At 44.1% G+C, this 24,473-nt stretch overlaps 1 protein-coding gene across 2 annotated transcripts in view; it reads left to right on the plus strand.

Annotated features, from left to right (window-relative positions):
* Slc13a4 (solute carrier family 13 member 4) overlaps window positions 1-20,855 on the plus strand; it is a 42,041-nt gene extending 21,186 nt beyond the window's left edge. The window contains exons 5-17 of one of the 2 annotated variants that reach the window (XM_027952184.3): window positions 260-311; window positions 2,391-2,395; window positions 2,794-2,825; window positions 3,786-3,863; window positions 5,671-5,855; window positions 8,407-8,526; window positions 9,727-9,828; window positions 11,311-11,412; window positions 12,210-12,307; window positions 12,529-12,653; window positions 16,868-17,029; window positions 18,416-18,553; window positions 20,718-20,855. In XM_027952184.3, the coding sequence (XP_027807985.2) occupies window positions 260-311; window positions 2,391-2,395; window positions 2,794-2,825; window positions 3,786-3,863; window positions 5,671-5,855; window positions 8,407-8,526; window positions 9,727-9,828; window positions 11,311-11,412; window positions 12,210-12,307; window positions 12,529-12,653; window positions 16,868-17,029; window positions 18,416-18,553; window positions 20,718-20,855 (1,337 nt within the window). Of the gene's footprint in view, window positions 1-259; window positions 312-2,390; window positions 2,396-2,785; window positions 2,826-3,785; window positions 3,864-5,670; window positions 5,856-8,406; window positions 8,527-9,726; window positions 9,829-11,310; window positions 11,413-12,209; window positions 12,308-12,528; window positions 12,654-16,867; window positions 17,030-18,415; window positions 18,554-20,717 lie in introns of both variants that reach the window. The other variant, XM_027952183.3, reaches the window with a different exon arrangement.
* The last annotated feature ends 3,618 nt before the right edge of the window (window positions 20,856-24,473 follow it).

A 24,473-nucleotide genomic window follows, 5' to 3' on the forward strand; every position in this document is an offset into this window, starting at 1 on the left:
CCCTGATCCCCACCCCCCGCCAGCTCTTCCTTCCTCCTTCACTTATGGGCATCCCCCTCTGCTCTTTCCCCCAAGACGCTCAGGAGTTACTACAAAGCCGAGGGCCTTGTCTCTGTCTATGAGCTCCACTGTATCAGAGCAGAGAGAAGGGGGATCGTCACCCAGAACACCCCCTGCCCAGCCCGATCCCTGGCTGCTCTTCCACCCAGGTGTCAGCTCAGCACCACATCTCATTTCTCACATTTCTTTGCCCCTGTAGGTCTCGATGTAAACAGCCAACCATCTCTGGAACTCATCTTTGTCAATGAAGAGTGAGTATGACTGTCCTCTCCCCAGACAGAGCCTTGTGTTTCCCATTGGAGAGGTCAGGAAAGATGCGACTATAAATAGCTCTTTTAGATGTCTAAGCCAAGTTCACCATCTTCTCTCCATCCCTCAAGAGTCACTCGCCAAGATCTGTAGGGCAATTCCCTTAACCCCAGAATACTGCAGTGATGGAGAAGAAATAGAAAGACCAATACTGAATCTGAGTGGATATAGGAACTGTCAATCCAGCCACCAGGTACAATTTCACCTAAATTGATGTCCTCTTAGAAGAATATTTTTTAATGGAAAAACATACAATAGATGTTACTAGAGGTTCTTGGAGAATCACAGAATATTTTATAGATATTAGATGTAGTCTTACTAAATTTGATCTTAGATATGGCAGAGAAAAATTAGGTGACAGGGGATTAGGAGCCAGTTGGTGACACAGCCCTGTAATGGTAGAAAAGGAAATGTGGGAAAGGAAAAAATTTAGCCAAACATTTATGGGAAATAGATCCATTAACAACTTATTTCTTTTGGAGATGCTGTATGAAAATGTCATCTTCAAGGTATTCTGTGACAAATATTATACATTTAAAATCTGGATTTGTAAGAGAGCTGGGCTTTGTAATTTGCCCTTTTCATAAAAAAATCAAAATCTCACATTGTGTGAAATTAGCATAATGGGATAGATGACAGAGGATACCAACAGAAAACGGTTTTGTTTTTCTCTTCCACTGCCTCAATCATAGCCCATTGGCTTTCCCTCCCCCACCATTTCCCTCTTCTGGCTTTTAGATACAGTGATCTCATTTTCAGATGCTCAGCAGTCTGGTCAGATTCTTATCAAAACTGCAGTCTCTGGTCCACAGCTCCCCCCACCCCCCGCCCCTTGTGTCCAGGCCCAGCCTGCAGAAGAGCTGAAAGCCAGTTGGGGAGGGAGTTGATCTTCTCCTCCCCTGCTCCCTGTCACTCTCCTGCTTCTGACTTCTCCTGGGCTGGGGCAGAGGCTGAAGGGTGCAGGCACAGAGGGTCTGGGCTGGAGCCAGGGCAGCCTGGGGTTGATGCCCTCTCTGAGATTCACACCTTCCTCTTTCACTGTGGGGCTCCCACCTTCAGGAGTTCATCCCCTTGAGCTGCTGGATGACCACTGCTCCCCTCCTTGGTTCACTCACTCCCCTGCAGCCCCTTGGTTCTTGGGCTGCCTCTGCCTTTTCCAGCGGGCACCTGCCCAGCTTCCTTCCATATGTCCCTGCTCCCAAAGGATTCAGCAGCAGGCTGCCCTGTAGAACTGAGAGCTCAGACTGCTCTAGTGAAGGTGGGTCTTTTCTCTTCAGTCTGGCCTGTCTGCCCTTTTGCACCGACTTGTTTGCTTTTTCCATGTACAATTGTGTCCCCAAATTCCAAAGTGAAAGCTCAATTTGACCTCTCCTAGCATGCTCTGTGCTGTGGATGCTAAGGCTGTTTGGCAGTCTTCTCGCATGGCAGAGCCTCTCCTGTAGTCTAAAGAAGTCCTTGCCTGCCCTCAACAGCCAGTTTAGGGAGAAGGGAGGGAAACACAATGGCACGTTTTCCAAAGAATGCATCATTCCAAACCTCCGTCACCTCCTCTCCTTCCCTGTGAGAGCCTGAGATGGGTGGTGGCGCAGGACATCATGTCCTGCATGTGTGTGCCCAGTGTTCTCATCTGGCTTCACAGTCGGTGAGCTGGTGGCACCCGCTGTCCTCACAAATTGGAAACACTCATTGAGGACTCAGAGAGTCAGTAATTCTGATGGTCCTCATCTTCCTCTGTGTTCTGGCAAAGGCTGGCTGATCCACAGTTCCCACAGGGGACTCAGTATGTGCAGTGTGATCAGAAATCTTCCCCCCATCTTCTCATTCTCACTTACTTTTCCCTGGATACAGCCAGGCCCTCCCAGCTCCTGTTGCCTCGGATAAACATACCACAAGTCTCTCCTTTTAGATAGTGGCCTTTCCCAAGTCAGCCAGTAAGGATGTGGTCAGGGCACAGGCTCCCTGTGAGATAGGGAGAGGCTTCTGTCTTAAGAGGAGAGAAAAATCAGGTGACAGGGGATTAGGAGCTGTCTTTACACCACTCACATCCCAGTGCTAAGTAGTGATGCAAATGCAGGTAGTGACACCTGTGCCAAGGATCTGTTGTGAGGACTAATGGTGTCACAAGGAATAATGTCTACAGTGAAGTGCTTCGCACCTGACAAGCACTGCATGTTCATAACTTTACTAGTGTTAGTGTTACTCCAAAGAAAGCACACTGCCTCTGCCCTCGGGGGGGAAGCAGGCTCTGGCTGCACGAATCTTACAGTACCCCCTGCAGCATCTCAGAAGGCAAGGACGATTCGGCTAGAAAACTGGAGTCCACAGTCAAGTCCCTCACATCAAACCCCGACATGGGGAAGAGAACTCCTGTATAACGAAATATGGCCCACTATGGTTTCCGTTTGCTTCTTTCTAGCACGTCAGCTGCAGACTTCACTTCTCTGATGCAAAACAAGGTATGGCCTTGTGTTTTTTCTGTGCTTTGAGATTACCTGAAGGTCCCTCAAGGTAACTTAGGCATCAAGACACCTGTCAGCTTATCCTGTATCCCAGCAGCCTCCAGGGACATAAGGGCAAAAAGGTTGTCACACAGGTTGGATATAAGAGCCAGTCAAGCTTGTGGCAAAGTCCTGGATAGTCCAAGCCCCAGCCCTGAGTACTAGTTTAGTAAAATACAGTTTAACCATTTTAAAAAAATTGAGAATCGAACCTAGTGCCTCACAAGTGCTAGACAGCACGCTACCACTGAGCCACAACCCAACCCTAGTTTAAAATTTTCATGAAAACCATCCAGATTTCAAGAGCCAATAATTCAACCTTAGGATTTTTCTGAGGGGCTTCCATTTATAACGTCCTATTACATAAAGGGGTACATTTATAGAGGAGAGCAGTGCTTACTTGTACACTGCTGCTCAAACTCAGCCCCCACCCCCAAAAGCCAGTTTTATGGATGTTCATGAGGAGCACAAATGGCTGATAAAACTGTGGACTTCTTGTGGTGGGATTTAATTTTTTTCTTTCTATTAAAAAATACTAAAAATATAAATAAATAAATAAAAATAAAAAACAAAATAATGCAAGTATGAAGATTATATATATATATATATATATATATATATATATATATAAATTCTAAGAAGTTCTTCATTAGCTAATGAAGTCCCAGAAAGTCAGGCTCTCCTGAAGGACACAGCCATGTCTGCCAGGTCGTGAAAGCATCTTCACATGGGGTGCCTGATGCTGGTGGGATGGGAAGCTGTGAAGATGGCTGGAGATGGGCCTGGTGAGGTGCACATCCTCCCCAATTCCCATGGTGCCGGGGTGTGGGGGGACCCTGGGATGGCTAGGAATACTTCTTCAGGCATTTGCCTCACCACGTCCTCTTCCTAATAGTGTGATGGGTTTTGTCCCAACAGAACCTGAATGGTGTGCCCACAATCACCAACCCCCTCAGAACAGCAAATCAACGCCAAGACAAGAAGCAGCCATCCCAGGTAACAGAATCCCACCTTCTATTTCCTACCCACAATGCCTGGAGCTCCCCAATGGCACTTGTCCTGGGGCTGTGAAGGCTTCAGGCTCATGAGCTGTCACCAATGTCTGGCCTTTGTGCACCATGACAGTGAAGCGCCTGGTCCACACGGCTCCATCAAGGCCTCCCACTACCTGGGCCCAGGCTTCCCAACTGCAAATGCTGATGGTTGGTCTACCATAGGTGCTCAAACTATGCCTCAAAGGTGCTTCAGGGACACTGCAAATACTTTGTTTTAGTATCCTGAGATACTAAAGCAACTGCTTTTCTGCACAAGTGAGGGCTTTCCTGGTTCTATACCACAAATGAATTGTATACCAAATGAATGTAAAAACTAGTAAAAATTGGCTACTGTCACAACCTTGATTTCAAATTTTTGTGTTCATCCAAACAGTCTTGATTAGTTAACATCCATCATCATCATAAATAACTGCCACTGTTTATGATGTACTGATTATGTACCAAGCATTTTCTCCCCAGTCTTGGCTCAGTGAAGCAGTGATTTTGAACTCCATGTTTTTGCAAATGAGACAGAATGATGAAATCATAACCCAAGGCCCGAGAGCTTGAGACAGCAGCATCTTGATTCAAATCCAGGTGTCCCTGACTGTTACCAAATCAATCTATGCCAATGAAATGCTTTTATGTTTGATAAATTGGGTTTATGTGTAATATATCATCCTGCAAACTCCCTGAACCGGAGAATCTAAGCGGGCCTTCCAGCTCTGATAACCAGTGAGTCTTTCAGAGGTTTGGAAGGGCCCAGCCTCCCTGTGGCTCTCCTTGGAGGAGAGGGCAATGGTTAAGGGCCATGAGAAACATGGCAAGGCAGCCTCTTCCCCACTGGTTTTCTTATAATCTGACCTGCTGACATCTTCACCAGGCTTCTCCGAGTCTCATGAAGAATCAGGGAGGGTGACCAAGTGTTGAGCAGGGAGGAGACTCTTCCTTCTTTAGTGCACTTGAAACCAGAGATCACCTCTGTGACCTGAAAAGCCCTTATCTGGACCAAGCAGAGCCTGAGAGGACCATGGCAAGGATGAGGCTTACAGGCAATGTGGGGAGGAGAAGGTAGAGAGGAAAGAGTGAGGCAGACAGGGAGGAGTCCCACACTTCAAACCTCGTCCCACGGAAGCTAGGTTTTCATCAGGACTATCACTCTACTCCACACAGAATAACCGTCTTCTGTTGGTTCTAACACAATGTGGAGAGCAACTAGCTTTACTGGAGTTCAAGCGAACAAAAACAAAACCACAAGCATGCTCTCAGTATTCATAACATTAATAAACACAAAATCATAATAGCTTACCGATCATTAAATATCAGGAAGTGATCTAAGTGGTCACTTAGATCACTATAAACCTGGTCACCTCACTCCCTGCTTAACTTTCCTTGGATATATATATCTAAAGTGATATATATATATATATATATATATACACACACACACACACACACATATATATATATGTATATATATATATATATACATATATACACACACATACACACAGACTTATATATATATTTCATTTAGTTCATTTACTCCTCACAACAATGTGGCAGAGAAAATATGATTTTTCCCATTGTACCGAAGAAGAAACTGCAGCCCAGAGGCATGTCCAGGCTGGCAATGATAGAAACTGGGATTCATTTTCTGATTCCAAAGCTCAAAACCTTTCTGCTATACCAGGTGCCTCCTGCCTGTCAGGCTTTGTGTGCTAGACAGCCCAAGCTGGTGCAGATACTCACTGATTTTCCTTTGGTAGGAAAAGCCACTTGGCCTGACCCCCAGCCCCAGGAATCAGAAGTTGAACAGAAAGTACAGGTCCCAGCATGACCAAATGATCTGCAAGTGCCTCTCTCTGAGCATTTCCTACGCTGCGACCATAGGCGGCCTGACCACCATCATTGGCACCTCCACCAGCCTCATATTCCTGGAACACTTCAACAAGTAAGTCATTCACTCAGTCAACCAATACTTACTAACCACCCACTGGGTGTCAGGAACTGGCCCAGGTGCTGGCAGAAGTCAAGAGGGAAAGAGACCTTCAAGTTGCTGCAGTTGAGTATGACCAGGGAAGCCGGGATTCTGCTAGGAGAGCTCAGCAGCTCTGCAAGGAGGAAGTGCCTCCCCACAGAGGTGACAACAAATGGCCACCTGAAGGCTGAGCCATAGCACACCAAATGAAGGGCGATTTCCCACAAAGAACACAGCATGGAAGAGGCTCCGAGGCAGGAGAGAAGAGCACATAAAAACCAAAGGCCGAATGTTTTCTCTAATATGTGGATGTTATTCACAATAAGGCAGGGGGCACTAGAGAAGATAGTGTTACCTTAGATTAGGAGGGGAGGGGAGTGGATGTGGGGGGAGAAAAGATAGCAGAACGAAACAGGCATTATTACTGTATGTATATACGTGACTACATGACCAAAACGATTCTACATGTACAATAAGAAAAATGAGAAATTATATCCCCTCTATGTATGATATATCAAAGTGCATAAATCAATTCTACTGTCATGTATAACTAATTAAAACAAAAAAATTAAAATGGTTAAAAAAAAAAAAAAAAGTAAATGACGGAGCAAAGGAGACCAGGCAGGAAGATGGGCAGAGACAAAGGGCTAAGAAGGAGCTTGGATATCAGCCGGAAAGGGTGTGAGAACCCTTTAAGGAGAGCTAAGCAGGGAGAGAGGTGACCAGGTTTATAGTTTTGAGAACTCATGCTGTGTGAAAAATGGAGAACAGATTGGAAAGGAGAAAACAGGATAGTTTAGGACACTGCTGCCATTGTCCAAGAGATAGCTTTGGTAGCCTTGGATAACACTGGCAGCAGGTAGGAGAAAGTCAGATCTTAGAGATACAGAGAGATAACTGGACGGGTGTTGGTAGCATCAGGGGGAGCCTGGGAGGGACGGCCACGCCTGACTCTCAGCCCTCTGGTTTCAGCAGCGGGGGGACTGGAGAGAAAAGATGAGAATGGAGAAGCTGGCAGAGGCTGAGGTGTGATGTTGGGGACATGACTCTGAATCTCAAGAGAATTTTCTGGCTGAATAGATTTGGAGTTCGCGGCCTGCAGGCTGGCACCATGCATGAGCAGCCTGTTTGGTGACCCAAGCCACTGTGCTCTGAGTGGCCTTATGCTTGGTTTAATGCTGGCTGTCCCTCTAGAAACTCTTGATAATCTTTGAGCAAGAGGCCCACCTTTTCATCTGCCCCTGGTGATGGAAACCGTAGGACTTACACTGTGACAGGGAGAGCAGGGGACAGGAGAGGGGAAATCCAGGAAGAGCTGTGTCATTCTACCCAGGAGGAAAGTGTTTCAAGGAGTGGCTACAATATTTCCTATTAATGAAGGATGACACAAAATAGGGGTAAAAATGCAGCCCTTGTGTTTGGGGACATGGTGGCTACAGGTAGCCCACGTGAGAGGGGTTTGGTCAAGTGGTGGGAAAAGAGGCCAGATCTTGGTGCCTTGAGGAGTAAGAAGGAAGTGAGGGAATGGAGAGCTGGCTGAGGGAAGGAGGGGTGTAGGGTGATGGCAGAGAGGGAAGGAGAGAGAAGGAGAGGTCTGAAGATGGAAGACACTGGACTCTGGTCAGGACGATCCAGATGAGAGGGAAATGGAGTATGGGGGAGAAGGGTAATGGACAGTGATGCCACCAGGGATGGGATCCAGAGCTGAGCCCAGCTGATCATGGACCACAGGAGGAGCCCGACTTTCCTTCTGGCAGGAAGGAGAAGGAAGAAAAGAAGGGAGAGGATGGAGAGGGAGAGAGAAGGAGGGAGGGACGAAGGATGGAAGGAGGGAGGGAGGAAGCGTGGAAGGAGGGAGGAAAGACAAATTAAAATGAAGACCTGACCCTGCAGGAACCAAGCCCAGTTCTTCCAGGCTGTTTTTCTTGGCATGTGAGCAGATCACCCACCTTTTATTTTGCTGACGTATGTATGTGCTTAGAGGTTCCAAGTCCTGGTTCTTTGATGGGCACCATCCATACCTTGAACCCTTATGAGGTCCCAGAGCCCACAGTGATCTAGAATTGGCTGCAGTGTATCACCCCACCGCTCCCCCATCAACACTTATAATTCTCAAGTGGCTTTATGACAAAGTGCACCGTCTTTCCTCTCCATTCTGTGGTCTTGAAAACCAGGAGTTCAACTTCTCAAAACCATTATGTAAATTAAGGGCAAACAGGTCCTGAGTAATTCTGAGTGTACTCAGGAGAAGATATGTACTTCAGTGGAATTGATTTTAGTTTCTTAAATGTGTGTGTGTGTGTGTGTGTGTGTGTGTATTAGGCTTACTTCTTTCTTCTTGTCTTTCTTCTTGTACAATTGCAACAAACAAATTAATTACTTCTAGGTAGAGTCATCATATTGTAATCATTAACTCTCCTCTTACCCAGCTGTGTGTGTTCTTAGGGAGTATTTAGCTGTCAACCCCCAATATCATTCGGAAACCCTTGCTCTTCTAATTGTTGACATGGTCTTTACCCTCCAGCCAGTACCCAGCTGCAGAGGTGGTCAACTTTGGCACCTGGTTCCTCTTCAGCTTCCCCATATCCCTCATCATGCTGGTTGTCAGCTGGTTCTGGATGCATTGGCTGTTCCTGGGCTGCAAGTGAGTCTCAAGGCCCTGCCAGCAAAGCACTGCTGGAAGGCTGTGCTCAAAGCAGGGAGTAACCAACAGGATGCCTGAGGAGAAGGCAGTGGACCACATTGGGAGCCAGATCTTGTCTCCTCTAGAAGCTCTAGACTTATATGACTCTCTGTTCTAAAGTAAAATGTCCTTAATTTCAACTAATTATTAAAAGTATGAATTGGAGAGTGTTTAATGTAGTTTCATTGCTCTCAAAGAATATAGATTTATTCCAAGTACTCTTTAGAAATATGATTCCAGGGCTGGGGTTGTGGCTCAGCAGTAGAGCGCTCGTCTAGCATGTGCAAGGCCCTAGATTCAATCCTCAGCACCACATAAAATATATATAAAAATAAAGGTATTGTGTCCAACTACAACTAAAAAATAAATATTAAAAAAAAAGAAATATGACTCCAAGTAGAAGTTTCCTTTGGTTTGATTTTATAGGGGGAGTCATATGGAACATGCACAGATCCTTCAAAATAACAAGTTAGATTTGTCTCTTACAGTATTATTTCTAATATTAATCTGCTTAGTAATCCTTTTCTTCATAATTATCTTTTCCAAGTTTGAAAAGTTTCAAACACATAAAGGGAAGATACATATGATGTTTTGCTAAGAGTCCACGAAGCCCAACACTCCACTGGTCAAGGGATATTCTCAGAGCTGACTTCTCTTTTTACTCAGAGACTGTCGTCAAACCACTGATGGCTGTATACTTCTGTAACTCCAATAGTATCATATAAAATTCACATCCATTTTTCCCCCAGACAAGCCTTGTCTCTAGACAAATAAATGCACACATGCACACACACACACACATACACACACACCTGTGCATGTGGGACACATGGACACACACACATGCAGACATACATACCAAATCACACTGATTCTTTTCCTTATGTATGAGTATGTAGAAACAACCACATGTAAATGCTCCTGCGCAGATGCATAAGACACACCAGAGCTGTGCCCAGATGGACATACCCAAGAGGCTGGGGGAGGCTGGTGCAAGGCTGGGGAACCAGGCAGACAGAAGCTGTATGAACAGAAGGACAGTGCACGTGAGCGGGGAGAAAGGCCATCCCAGCAAACTGGTGGTTTGGTAACTGTTTGATATCTGATTTCCTCTGGGTCTCAGAAGTATGTTTTCTCTTTTGCTCATTTTCCCCCTCTCAGCTTTAAAGAGACCTGTTCTCTGAGCAAGAAGAAGAAGACCAAAAGGGAAGAGTTGTCAGAGAAGAGAATCCAAGAGGAATATGAAAAGCTGGGAGACATCAGGTAAAACCTCAGCCACTGCCCTTGTTTCCTTGTCCAGGACAGAAACACAGCGAGTAAAGTGAAGCACAAAACAGCCTTGTTCCTGACATTGGGCGAGTTTCCCACATCTATGAATCCAGGCATTGAAATGCTACTTAATGCCCAGGCCAAGCTTTCCCAGACTGCAGTGACACCCTTCCCTTTGGCTATATTTGGAGTCCAAGGTATAGCTGTGGTGTGGGGGTGGAGTGTCGCAGACAAGGCAGCTGGGGAAAGAGCAACAGAACTTATGGCACAGGGCAGTCTTGGAACATGCCAAATCCCCTCCCAAACTAGGACTCCTCACACTGATCAAGTGGGCCACTGCAGTGAGCCAGTGACCACTCCTAGGGAACTGGGAGGCTTGGTGCTATTTAGAGAATAAGGCAGCATTAAAGAGAAGTTTTAAGAAATCACTAACCAATGCTCAGCCACTTCTATCAGCATTTCTACAGTGACCCAGCATTCTAACTAATGCTATTTCTCCTCTTATAGCTATTGGCATGTACAACTTTGGGTAAACAATTCAGGGAGAACTATTTTTAAAGCTTTAAGTTATAAAAGGAATACATGTTCACCGTAGAACATTTATAAAACACAGGAAGTATAAACAACTGTTAATATTTCTTTTCAGGGGCTGTGGCTGTGGCTTAGTGGTAGCGCACTTGCCTGGTATGTGTAAGGCACTGGGTTCAATTCTCAGCACCATGTATAAATAATTAAAAAAATAAAGATCTATCAACAACTAAAAAAAAATTTTTTTTAATTTCTTTCCATACTTTTTTGTGCAACAGTACATGTATTTTTGGTAAAATTCATACTGAACATACCTGCATATTTTGCCTTTTCTCACTTTTCATTGTACTATGACTATGTCCCCACGTCATGAATTCTGTTGTGGAAACATGATGATTAGCGGATGCATCTCATTTTAACACACAGTTGTACCAAAATGCATTCAGTGTCAACAGGAGATCATTGGATAAACAAAATGCTTGTTTCTCTTTTTTAATAGGTAATATTTCGGTGAGCATTTCTTGTTACTGTCTGAGATGAAGGGAAGGACCAAACTTAAGGCTCCTGATGTCTATACTTTGAGGTCAAATGACCTCAAAAATGTTGTACCCATTTCAATTCCTGCTAGCACAGTGTCCAATGCCCATTTCGATACCCTCTCTTTGTAGGGTGTAGGTAAAATTATTTTCATAAATGGGTAGTGCTGAAGTCTCTCCCTTCCCACCTAAATTTCTCTAGGACACGTGGTGAACTTCCTGTTTATTTTTTGGCATTGCTTGATTGGTCTTCTTCCTGCGTCACTGCCAGCCTTTCTAGTGGCAAGCAGTGACTATGTTTTATGCCTTGAGTATTGCAACTCTGAATAGGAGTTTCCAAAAGCAAAACAACAACAACAACTAAACCAAACTCCCCAGTTCCTGGAGTGGCTCATTCTGTTTGATTTTATAGCTACCCTGAAATGGTGACTGGATTTTTCTTCATCCTGATGACCGTACTGTGGTTTACCCGGGAGCCTGGTTTTGTCCCTGGCTGGGACTCCTTCTTTGAAAAGTAAGTAGTGATGTTTCTTCCTGAAGAACCAATCCCTCACCCAGTTTCCTCTGGCAGTGACCGCTGGGGTCCATCACAGCTCTTAGGGGCAGACATGAGATATGAGACCAGAGAGCTTTTCATTCCCTGAGAAACCTGCTCCCTCTAGGGAAGCAGCAGTGTGGAGTCAGGAAGAAAACAGTATTTCGAATCCCAGTCTGGGCTTGGGGTGCAGCCACTACTCACCAGCTGTATGACCTTCGTCTTCTCACATGGGCTCTCTGACCTTCAGCTGTCACACAAAGTGTTAGACACTGTCTAAAAAGTGCCAACTGTAAAGAGACTGCACTACAGAGAGGCTGAAGCCTGTGGGAGGAAGGAGAGGTTCACACAGGATCCCATGCCAGGACCTCTGAGGGCCAAGACCAGCCACAGGCCCCAAGGTCTCCAAGTACCAACTTCTCATTTGAGGAGGGTCACAGGTAGACCATGGTGGAGCTGTGGCCCCACAGGAAAGAAGACTCAGCCTTTTCTGTTCTTCCTTATCCAACGGCTCCTGATCACTTCTAGGACTCACCCCAACTAAGGGCCCATGAGTTTACACTAACACATCTCGCCCAGCCAGGCACGGCCTCCAGACAGTAACCATGAACTATGAATCCGTTGTGGCACAGCTTGCCAGCAACTGGCAAGAAGTCAGGTTGCTGTCATCTCTAGACTGTCCTAAAGAGAGGCACCGTGTTCAGACAGACTTTCTTATTCATAATACTTCCGAGGATTCCCAACCCCTCCTCCAGCCATGCTTGTGTCTTTGCTAGGAAAGGCTACCGCACTGATGCAACAGTCTCTGTCTTCCTTGGCTTCCTCCTCTTCCTCATTCCAGCAAAGAAGCCCTGCTTTGGGAAAAACAATGACGGTAAGGGAATATTCAGGGGGAGAAGCTGGGGATGGCTTTAGTCAAAGAACACCCAAGTAAGAATGATTCAAAGGAGGCTTGCCAAGGCCCTTCAGACTCCCCACAAAGCGGTACAGCCATTTCCCAAATCCTCCAATTCACCCATGAGATCCCTAAATCTTCATAAATCATGTCCATAAATCTCCATAAATCACGTCCATCTCTCCCTGCCTTTGATCTAGGTACAAGCCGGGAGTCCTCCCTACAGTCTGAGCCCATCATCACATGGAAGGACTTCCAGAAAACCATGCCCTGGGAGATTGTCATCCTGGTGGGAGGAGGCTATGCCCTGGCTTCTGGCAGCAAGGTAAGTCCTCAATTCTGCTCTTCAGGGTCAAGTATGAGTCCAGAAGCTTTATCTAGAGAATCATTATAGCCCTGGGAAGAGGCTTAAAGAAGCTGAGGGAGAGGATGGTGGGTATCAGTCACTGGCATGGACAGCAACAGAGCAGGATAGACGTCCTGTCCATCCTTGACCTTCTCAGTGCTTCAGGGAACACAGTTACAGATCAGCTGTGATTCAGGTCATGGCACACCAGTATTGCCACCTCCTCTGCAGGTCCCACATTGCCACAAGCAAAAGGTTTGTTGGATTTTGTAGCCATTCCCTGGGCTCTGACAGTGATATAGGAGATGAGTCTGTAAGGGCTGAGAAACTAGCCCAAGTGATACAGTGGATTGTCCCTGTGGGTCAATAGCATAGACTGAACGTTTCAGAGAAGCTTTGCCGAAGCTGATGTAAAGATTTCTTGGTTTCCCAGTTGGGAGCGTCTGGAATAAGACCCTTCTAATGGAGGTGATGGGAAAGAGCTGAAGTGCTTTCTCTGAAATACAAAACAGTCCTAAGAATGAGTTGGGTTAGCTATGGAAATCAGTGTGGAGGCTCCTCAAAAGACTAGACATGGAACAACCATATGACCCATACTCTACTCCTCAGTATTTACCCTAATGAATGAAAGTCAACTCATACAGTGATACATATTTATAGCAGCACAAGTCACAATAGCTAAACTATGAAACCAGCCTAGGTGTCCATCAACAGATGAATGGATAAAGAAAATGTGGCATGTATACACAACAGAGTTTTATTCAGCCATAGAGAAAAATGAAATTATGTCAATTGTAGGAAAATAGAACCAGAGACCATCATGTTAAGTGAAATAAGTCAAACTCAGAAGGTTAAGGGTCATATGTTTTCTCTCATATGCAAAAACTAGAGAAGAAAAATAAAAAGGTAAGGGTGGGGGGGGGTCTCATGAAAATCAAAGGAAGATCAATAGAGGAAAGGGACCAATGGATGAGAGGTGGAGAGAGTGAGGGGAAATGCTGGGGAGTAATACTGGCCAAATTATATTGTTATATTGTTTGCAGGTATAAATATATAACAACGTATCACACCATTATGTACAACTGTAATGCAACAATAAAAAAATGTAGGAGCCGGACATTCCTGTAATCCCAGCAGCTTGGAAGGCTGTGGCAGGAGGATCAAGAGATCAAAGCCAGCCTCAGCAACTCAGCAAGGCCCTAAGCAACTCAGCAAGACCCTGTCTCTAAATAAAATAAATTTTTAAAAAGGGCTGAGGATGTGGCTGAGTGGTTGAACACCCCTGAGTTCAATTCCCAGTGCCAAAAACAAAACAAAGCAGTGTAAAAAAAAAGAATGAATTGGGTTAAGGTTCAGACTGTTTCTCTCTCTCCCTTGTCCATATGAATGAGCCCATTCTAAACATGTTTCACTTGCACTTGTGCATTCTGAGTATCAGTGACTGCCAGGGCACAGAATCCTACACTGGGAAGGATCCTCAGAGGACACTGAGCCCCATCTCCTATGCAAGGTGACAGTCCTTTCCAGGATGCCAGGGCCTGGACACCCTTAATGACAGGGTACTCCCTATGTGAAGAACAGTTATTTAAATCCCACTTTGTTCTTTACTCTCCATGTATCATCATTGTTGGTTTTGGCTCTGTTCTCTGGAACCCTATCCTAGGTAATAATTAGTAAAATGATAGTTTTTAAATCTGTTTTTCCTACTAGAACTCCCTCACTCTTTTAGCCATTCTCAGAAAAGACTGCCATCCTAATCTCTCACCTCAGGACTCACTGTGGTTTACCTACCCTGGCCTATTCAGACATGGCCCAGGGTGGTCAGTCTACTACAAAATGGACTATTATATTACCAAACCCATCTCCCACCTCTGACGTAAGCACCAGCCTACAATTTTATAGAAGCTTTTACAGGGCTTCCTGGGCACTCAAGTCAATGTTTATATTGAAATAGCCGTCAGCTACAACCCTTCATCCTTCCCATTGGTAGCCACTATTAAACTGGAATTCCTTCAACCCATCCTGCATATGTGCTGTCAACCTTTCTAATTCCAAGTATAAGATATTATATTTATCTTTATTGAATTTCAGTTGTTAGTTTTGGCTAGAGTCTAGCCTAGCAAGACCTTTCTTTTTAAATCAAAATTGTATATGTATTTCAGATAGTATAGGTGATGTTTCTGTAAAACCTATTTGGATAGGTTTGATTCTGCCAATTTTTAAACTTTAGTAATTCAGGTACAATCTATGTGACTCCTACTGAGTTTGAAATAATTTCAGAGTTGACACTAGTGAGGAAAATTCAATGTGAAATGTTCTCATACCCAGGGGCTTAAAAAATTAAGACTTCCTTCATTTTGTTTTGTCTAACTTTGCAGACTAATTTATCAACTTCTTTCAAATTATAGCATGAAAGAGTTCTGCTGGAAAAATAATTGCCATTAAATTATGTCACTTTACTTATGAGTACTATTTGGATGATTTGGTAAATAAAACTCCATTTTTTTTTTTTTTTTCACAAAATGTACTATTTCCACTCAACTAACTGCTCTTCCTCCCCTGCCTTTGTCCAATGAGTGAGGTTTAATGTTGTGAGAGGGAATAATTAGAGTTCCTGCAGCTGCAAGTGCTGTACCAACCATTGATTGATGCAGTCTTCACATATTCAGTTTGTAACTCAGTCAGTTGGAAGAAAAAGGAAGAAAAGTTTCCAAGGTGAGATGGTTACAACAGAGAATTCTGGAGATCTTTCATCACAGTTGTCTGTGAGCTTGCAGGAAGCTGGTAAGGGAGCATAGAGATCAGATGAGCTTTTGATGAATTGGGGAAAGAGGAGAAAATGTGGCTTGCTGACAGTGTAGTGAAGGCATAGTAACATTTGAGTAGCAGGACTTTAGCTTGAGGAATCATAAAAACAACTCGCCTTGCTTTCTGCCCCTACTCTCCATTTCCCTCCTGCCTGGGCAGTCTGGGGTTCCACAGCAAGAGCCTGAGCATGTCAATCACAGAAGGGAGAGGAAGAGGGAGCAGAAGAGAAACGAATGCATATGGCAACCTGGGGGCTTTTAGTTCAAAAGCTTAATGGTGGCTTTCATTTTTTAGAAGAGGAGACATACCATTGGCAGATGAATATCTTCTAATCCAATGAATCATTCAAAGTGGGAATATTCATTTATTTGAGTGGATATGTACAAATATTGCTAATGGGAAAGGTTCAGAGTGAGCAATATGCCTTCATATCTGTGGTATGCACAAAATACCGACAAGATAGTACTTGTCAACCATCATGGGAACTGAACCCAACAGTTGGGGCTTAATGACTATGCTGTAGGCCAGGGAGGAGGCTCCTTCCCCATTAAATAGACTTTTTCTCTCACATTTTTTATTGGTGCACTATAGTTGTAGTGATGGGATTTCTTGTTACACATCTGTACTTGCACACAAGAGAACAATATAATTTGTCCAATATCACCCCCAGCTCTTCCTGCCTCCCACCCCTTGGTCCTTTTCCTCTACTGATCTCCCTTTGGTTTTCATGAAATACCCCCCTACCTTTTTTTTTCCCCCCTCTCTGGTTTCCATAATAAGAGAAAATATATGACCCTTAATCTTCTGAGTTTGACTTATTTTACTTAACAAGATGGTTTCTGGCTCCATCTATTTTTCCTTCAAGTGACATAATTTCATTCTCTTCTAGGGCCTCAGCAACTTAAAGATTTGGGATGTAGCTCAGTGGTAAAGTACACATGAGTTCAATCCCCAGTACCAAAGGCATAAGAAAGGATTACATCTGGACTCTGTACAAAGGGCATCACTGAGGTGTGAAGGTGCCAGAGGCTGGAGATAGGATGAGACTGATATTGAGGGGCTAAAGATGAGGGGTAAAGATCTCCAACCCCTGCTGAGAAAAAGTCCCAGGAAGGATCACAGCATGAGATGTGGCTGTGCACACCACATGACAGCCGACTGATCAGGACATTGAGACTGAATGCTGTACAATCATAAATTTCTGAGCTACAGAAATGATCTAAACATAAAATCAGGACTGCATCTGTCTCCAGTCAGATTAAAAATAGTATTGGATGAATCCTGGTGGTTCCTTCCAGCCAGCTCTCCTGACCCTCTGAAGTCTAAGAACCCCTTTGGAATGTGCTTTTCCTCCTTCCTTTTTACTCTAACACCTTTTCTTACAGAGCTCTGGTCTTTCCACGTGGATTGGGCACCAGATGTTATCCTTGAGCAGCCTGCCGCCATGGGCTGTCACCCTGCTGGCATGTATCCTGGTGTCCATTGTCACAGAGTTTGTGAGCAACCCAGCCACCATCACCATCTTCCTGCCCATCCTGTGCAGCCTGGTAAGTAGAGCAGGGCTCCCAGGTGTCTAAACAGTTGTCATGGTCCTGCAACGGCAAGCCAGCTCCAGGAAGCAGCTTCTGTGGCTGTACCTTCTTCTCTGGTCACTGCCCACAACAGCTTTCACTGATTGGTATTCAAACCAAAATTTGAAAAAAAGTTTTCAAATAGCAATTAATAAATAAAAGATACACTAATAAATCATAGTAAGAGCTGTGGAAATCCTTTTTCAAAAGATTAACTTAGGGGCAGCCCAAAATGAAAAAAAGAGGATGGACAAATAGCCAGGTGTGGTGGTGCACACCTGTCATCTCAGCTCTTGGGAGCTGAGGCAGGAGGATTGCAAGTTTAGCAAAACTCTGTCTCAAAATAAAATATAAAGGGCTGGGCACATAGCTCAGTGGTAGAAATCTTGCCTAGCATGCACAAAGCTCTGGGTTTTATCCAGACTGCCAAAAAAGAAAAGAATAGACAAAACAATCTTAAAACCCTAGAATTCCATTTCCCCACAATCCTCATCAACCTTTCCCTGCTAAGATAAAAACCTAGCAGTAGGGCCAAAGAGGTAACCACAGAAAATGGAGTCAAAGCACACACAGCTGCAAAAACCAAGCTCACAGCTCTCAGGATCATTACTATCTCTGCCCAACTCCTCCAGAAGGTTCTGAGAATTGGGAGCAAGGTCCTTTATTCCATGACCTCAGACCAATGGTTATGAATGGAAAAGGGATAGAGGGCAACCGCCACGTAATGAACTTGACCCAATGCAGCATATGTCCACACTGGGAGATGAAATCTAGGAAATGGAAGCCTTTTCCCCATCTTAGCAAAATAGCCTCTTCCTGCTCTTCTAACCCCAAACTCCCCTCTGCCCATTGGTCAACTCTCTCTGCCCATTGGTCAGATGTCTCCCACTTCTTCTATCACCTTGAGTGTGTGAGCTTGGGAGGGCACTCATTTAAAACTTGACAACAGTGACAGCAATACTATGGGTTTGAATCCCAAATAAAACAATTATCCTCCCCAGAAAAAAAAGCCCTCAGTACTATACCCCCAAGGGTGAGGGATACTTGTTTTAATCAAAACAGCTTATTAATGAGATTTTTTTTGTTTGAAGAAAGGATTTTTCAACTAAATAATAAGGCTTAAGAACCACTTCCTTAGAATAGCATAAATTAAAAAAATCAAATACTCATTCTAGAAAGTTCCTCAAAGCTTTAGCAATTTGGGTTGCCAAGGGCAGCGCATGCCCTGCAGGGGAGGGAACCAACTAGCCCTGTCCAGTGAAGGCTAGACTGCACTGTGCCATCATTTAAAACAAATTCATGCACAGGAAATGCATGCCTAATGTCCAAGTTAACATTTCTGTGAATTCTCTCTTCTCCTAGTCTGAAACGCTGCACATTAACCCACTCTACACCCTGATCCCAGTCACCATGTGCATCTCCTTTGCAGTGATGCTGCCTGTGGGCAATCCCCCCAATGCCATCGTCTTCAGCTATGGGCACTGCCAGATCAAAGACATGGTGAGTTGCAGGTGCCTGCTTCCGCCAGGTTCAGCCACCATGAGGGTGGGCAAGACTGGCTGCAGGCCTTCTCCCAAGGTTTCTTTTTTTGTAGCAGTATCTATCACCTGTTAACATCCTATCCTTTGTGGTAGAAAGAATGATACCCATAAAAAGGTTCTTGGATGGTACATAAGCTCTAAGAATAGCAATAATGTGCTCTCCCCAGTTCTGGAGAAAAGTGGGCAGATGGATAGAAAAAGCTGGTGCAGGCACTGTGTGTGGCCCAGTTCCAGAAGCCATGAGCTTACACAAATCTCTGCCTCCATTTCTCCATTCTTCTTTCTCCATTTCATTGGACTATTGGGGACATTCATTCAAAAAGCCACTGGTTTGGGGTAGAGTGCTTCTTTTGCATGCACAAGGCCCTGGGTTAAATCCCCAGCACCACACACACACACACACACACACAAAAAAAAAAAAAAAAAAAAAAAAGAAAGAAAGAAGGAAAAAGGCACTGGTTTATTCACAGAAAATAGAGTATAAGAAATATGAATCTAGGGTGAATGTGTTTTGTAAGAGTAGGATCCTTCTGCTTGACTCTTTCCCCAGTAAGAAAGCACTAAAGCAACAATGAAAAAAATAAGGCATCACTTTTTATTTCTAATTGTCAGTTGGGCTCACAAAAAATGACTTTGAGGAGCCATTTTGCCACTGACTCAACCACTCCTCAACCAATACTCACTGCTGTTCTTAATATCCAGCTGATGGGGGTTGGGGAAAGGATAAACAAACTGATAGAAATGACTGAGGCCTGACCATCGGATACAGAGAGGCCAGTCACCCTGAGGTGAAAAAGAAATTTTTCACTGTTGAAACTTGTTCTCAGCAGACCTGTAAAATATCAAATGAAGAGAAAGAAGAAAGTGTTTCAGGCTGGAAGCAGATTCAAGTTGCTTATCTATATCATCTGTGCTATTTCAAGGACAGGAAGTCACCGCTGTCCCTCATTCCTGCTCCCCAGTCTTCTCAAGTAACTCTGCCCAGCTCTTCTGCCTCTGCTTCCTCTGTTGTGTGCCCCCACTGCTCACCTCTAGCCATTTACACTGGAATCCAGCGATCAGAGACAGTCCTTGTCAAAGGCACTGAATGACAGGAAGCAAGCCAGTCCTGGGTTCTAGTACCAGCGGGGTTAATTCCAGGCTTTAATTTCCTCATCTGCTAACTAAGGAGGTTCCAACTAGATTCTCCCTGTGGTCCCTTTCAGCTCTAAAGGACCTTAATTTAGCTCCTTAGAACATGTTGAGAAGCACAGGCTGTTCTCCATGCCAAAAGACCCAGGGAGCCAGCCTGATTGAGGGGTCCATGGCTCCAGCCAGAGGGCAGTACAGAGGTCATGTCTACTTATTTGTTTGGTATAATTTCCTAGCATCTGTTTTTTCCCTTTAATTTCCCCAACTTGCTGGCAGCTAGGGGACCTGTTTCAGCTACAAGCTGTGTGCCTGGTTACCCCCTGGAAGGATGCCGGCTGTCCTCACGGTACACATTTTTCCAGCTGGCCCTGGCTTAGCCCCCATCATCCCTCACATCACCCTTCAGCTTGTCAGTGTCAATGACAGTTCAGAAATGATACAGGTTGGACTCAGTAAGGTAAAATTCCCAGGGGAAGAAGCAAAGGCCCTGATGCTGTTAGTAAAGGGCTGAGCAGAGGCAGCTGACTTGCTGCCCCAGGTGACCCAAGACACTTTACTTCCCTAAGTTGTTCCCTCGAGGGAAAAAGGTAACAGTGGCAAAGCCTTCATATAATATAACCCCTGCAAGTTCCTTGTGTGTATGAGCACATAAGGCTCTGAGAAGTTCCTGCTTTAAAGAGCTGTTTAATTTTGTTAACACATTTCACTGCAAAAATAACTCTCAACATCCTAAATAACTAACAGACTTCCTGGGATTCCACTTCCTAGAGGGAAGACTACAGGCAAGAAGTGGAGATGATTCTAATTGTCCTCACCCAGCCCTAATCCCTCCTATTTTTCTGGTCCTTCCACGGTCCTGTGCCACCCCATAATGCAACACTTGAGCATCCCAGGCAGTCAGTGAACAATCAGGGCCACCTGGGTGGAGCAAGGCTTAGCTGGGAGCCCAGGAAGCGCTCACTTAGGGATCTGTGCTGGCTTGTGTCCTGCAGGTGAAAGCTGGCCTGGGAGTCAATGTCATTGGCCTGGTGATAGTGATGGTGGCCATCAACACCTGGGGCGTTAGCCTCTTCCACCTGGACACTTTTCCAGCCTGGGCGAAGGTCAATAACATCACCAATCAGGCCTAACACAAGTGGACAACCTGGCTCAGTTGAAGGAGTTGCGCTGAGCACAATCTGAACCACAGGCAAAGAAAATTACCAGGAGCATGCCCCAGAAACACACTGAAGGCAGCGGTGCCAGAAGATCCTGCCACCTAAACCTTGAAGTGCAGGGATCCTGCAATCACCACAGGCATGGGCTGGGCGGTTGATGTCTTCTTTCCTGGCTGCCTACCTGCCTTAGCATCACAGCTCAAGAAACCAAAAACTGATCTGTCTTCCTTGGGTCCAGTCTTTCCTATCTACTCTTCCTAAGACAGGAAAAAAAGAAAGCCTGTCTTAATTGCCCCTGAAGGGCGAAGCCTCTCAAACTGACTGGCCTCACTAGGTTTTGTTATTTGTAGTGGCTCCTTAGGAGCTGAAGGAGATATGCACATCGTTCTACCTATGCAGATGGTGAAAAGAGCGACTCTATTTTGAGGGAACCTTACCCAGAACTTGAGCCATCTCAAGTTTTCTATCCTAAGTTCTCTTCACAAAAAAAGCCTCTTTTATTACTATCTTGATTCAGTTTTAAAAAATGGCTCCATCTTTCCAATGGCTCCCCTTTGACACCAAATTCTGTAAAGAAATAGTTTTCCTCTTTAGAAGAAAAGCTGGTATCATTCACTTTATCAAAGGAGAAGGAAGTAGAAAAAAGACACATTGAATTAGCTTCTTTCTCCACTCACTAACTGGAAATACCATTGCCTTGGCTACAGGTGGGGAGGGAGGGAAAACATTCATACCTGTCTTGTTAGGGAGATCAAAACTATAATTAAGACCACATCACTTTTATTGGTATCATGCTGGCTTGCTTCTGGATTTAATGAGTAGTTCATTCCTGAGAAGACAAAGTACATAAGTATAACCCAAAGGTCCAACATGCCAATCACTTTTTCCTGTTGATAAGTCCCCTGAGGGGAAGGAAATACCTGCATCTCTTGAATTCCCCTGGCAACTTCTATGATGTAGTAAGCTGTACCTGCTCAATAAATGCTCCCAATAAGAATCACTCTGCAAGGCAAGGCCTTATTCCTCCTGTAGATCAAGCAATTTTTTCCATGAGATGTCCTTGTTGCATGGCTGGATATAGCTCTCTATCCCTCCAAGTTTGTTGTCATTAAGTATTTCCAATTTCAACAATCAGTTGCTTACTTAATACATCTTAAGGAAAAAATAGTCCCCCATAGTTTTGCACTGTAGTAACTAATTTTAAGATACTGTCAATATCATGTGAAGTTTTCCCACAATAATTTATCTATAAAATCACTCCTTTAGTTTATCAAGTGTCTGAGTTATAAAGTTGTTTTGTTTTTGTTTTTGGGTTTTTTTGTTTGTTTTTGTTTTTTGTGCCAGTTAACACACTCCAACCACAGAGGGGCTAGAACAAATCCCCTGTGGATACAAAATGTGATTGGCCATGTCTAACTGGGAATGCTACTGCTTTTGTCTTGCTTATTAGCTTAGTCGATATCTGGCCAATTTTAATAGTAAAGATCTCAGGGATCAAATGAAATGCCCATTGTTAGGTATGCTACAACTGGTTTGATCAAGTCAGCATCCCTCCAATCAATCTGCTTCAAAGGTCAGGTGTTGTTACTATTGTCAAGGCAGCCAAATCATCATATTTCTCAACCCTACACAGACCCTACGCCAAGTCAGAAAACAAGACAAAGGTACAGAAAATCAGTAAGATTCCAGGAGTGTAAGTATAAAGAGAATAAGTTGACTTAGAACTTAAGTGGATTACTGGCCACTGTTCAGCACTATTCAGCTACTTGGGACCCTGAGTCACTGCTAAAGGGGAAGCGGTGCCAATTTCCCACTGCAGCTGCAGCCAATGCTCCATTAGCAGGTGTATTCAACCCGCTGGTTTAGAAATCTCATTTGTTTCAATCTGTTCTACTGGCTGCTCTTAAGAACAGTACCATTTTTTCCTAAATCCAGATTCAAGTCAAATGAGATTGCCCATTCCAGTGACAGGAAATGGAAGATATAATTAATAATGCCTAGGAGTTATTAATTATTAAGGTGCAGTGATTCATGACTGTAATCCCAGTGACTCAGAAGGCTAAGGCAGAAGGACTGAGTTCAAAGTCAGCCTCAGCAACTTACTGAGACCCTAAGCAACTTATAGAGACCCTGTCTCTAAATAAATTTTAAGGGCTGGGAATGTGGCTCAGTGGTTAAGCACCCCTGGGTTCAATCTCCAGTACCAAAACAAAAACAGAAACAAAAAAACTCCTTGTCCTCCCACTGTTGGATAACTTCTAGCCCTTCTCAGTAGTCTTGTCTCTTCATATTATTTGATTTTTATCTTTTAATGTACATGGATGAAAAAGCTTTAGATGATCATCTCATACCAGGTAATTTTCCTGATTATGAAACTGAGAGTGAAAGCCACTTAGTTGCATCTTATTCTCAAGTCAATTACATATTAAATTTGCTCAGTCAAGGTTGCCTTTGAAATTCCTTTAAGTCACCAAAGTACATGGTATACAGTCTTACACTGGCATTTACATGTCACAAAGACTCATATGCCACCATGTTTAAATTTTTAAAAATTGCTACTTTTCCCTTCAATGTCAGAATAGATCCCTATTTCTTTAGCTGAACATCAAATGAAGTATAGCTGTCCTCTGTATCCACAGGTTTTGCCTTAGTAGCTTCAATCATACTGGACTGAAAATATTTTTTAAAAATTGCATCAGTACTGAGCATATAGACTTTGTTCCCTGTCATTATTTACATAGCATTTACATTGTATTGTTATAAGTAATCTCAAGAACACAGGAGGATGTTATGGGTTATATGAGGATATTATACCATTGCATATAAGGAACTTGAGCATCTGCAGATTTTGGTGTCCATGGCAGTGAGGAGGGGGGCTAGAACAAATCCCCTGTGTATACCAAATGAATATAGCTGGCCATTTGCATGTGGGGACTACATTGTTTGAAAAAATATTTCTAAGAACATCCCACCATATTGCCAAGATGCTTAAACCATTAGAAGACAAAGGGAACCGAGACCCTGAGTACACTGGTAGCTTACCCTGGGGCTGCCCTCACTGAAGGAATGCTGAGCACATCTCAACTGATTACATGGCACCTTTCTTTTGTCCCAATTCTGAACAACTGTACATGTATGACAGTGTGACTCCACTTTCACACAGTCCTATCACTGAGGCAGTGATTCTACAGGCCCAGGACCCAGGTTTTGCAACACTCCACCCTGGATGGGCACTTTCCACAAAATCTCCCTTTTCTCAGTTCTTTTTTCTTATCCAGTGCCTTGTACAACAAGCCACCCACCCATTAGGACTTTTGTACCTAACTGAATGTTGCAACCAAATTTAGGAAAAGTATAAGCTGAACATTTAAAATTTTAAGTGTCACATACTCCCTATAGGCAAGCCTCAAAATATTTTCCTTTCACTGCCCTGTTTCTTTCCATAAGGCAAGGCCCTAAAGTGGAGAAAAAGAATCCATTCATCTGCACAAGGAATGGCAATGCTACGTGCAAAACCCAGACTGGAAGTTTCAGAAGTCTCATTTGCTCCAGTATAGTATACAGTGTTCCTTCAAGAGGAATAGCTCAGAA

This window comes from Marmota flaviventris, chromosome 1 (genome assembly GCF_047511675.1).
Source record: "Marmota flaviventris isolate mMarFla1 chromosome 1, mMarFla1.hap1, whole genome shotgun sequence".
NCBI lineage: Eukaryota > Metazoa > Chordata > Mammalia > Rodentia > Sciuridae > Marmota > Marmota flaviventris.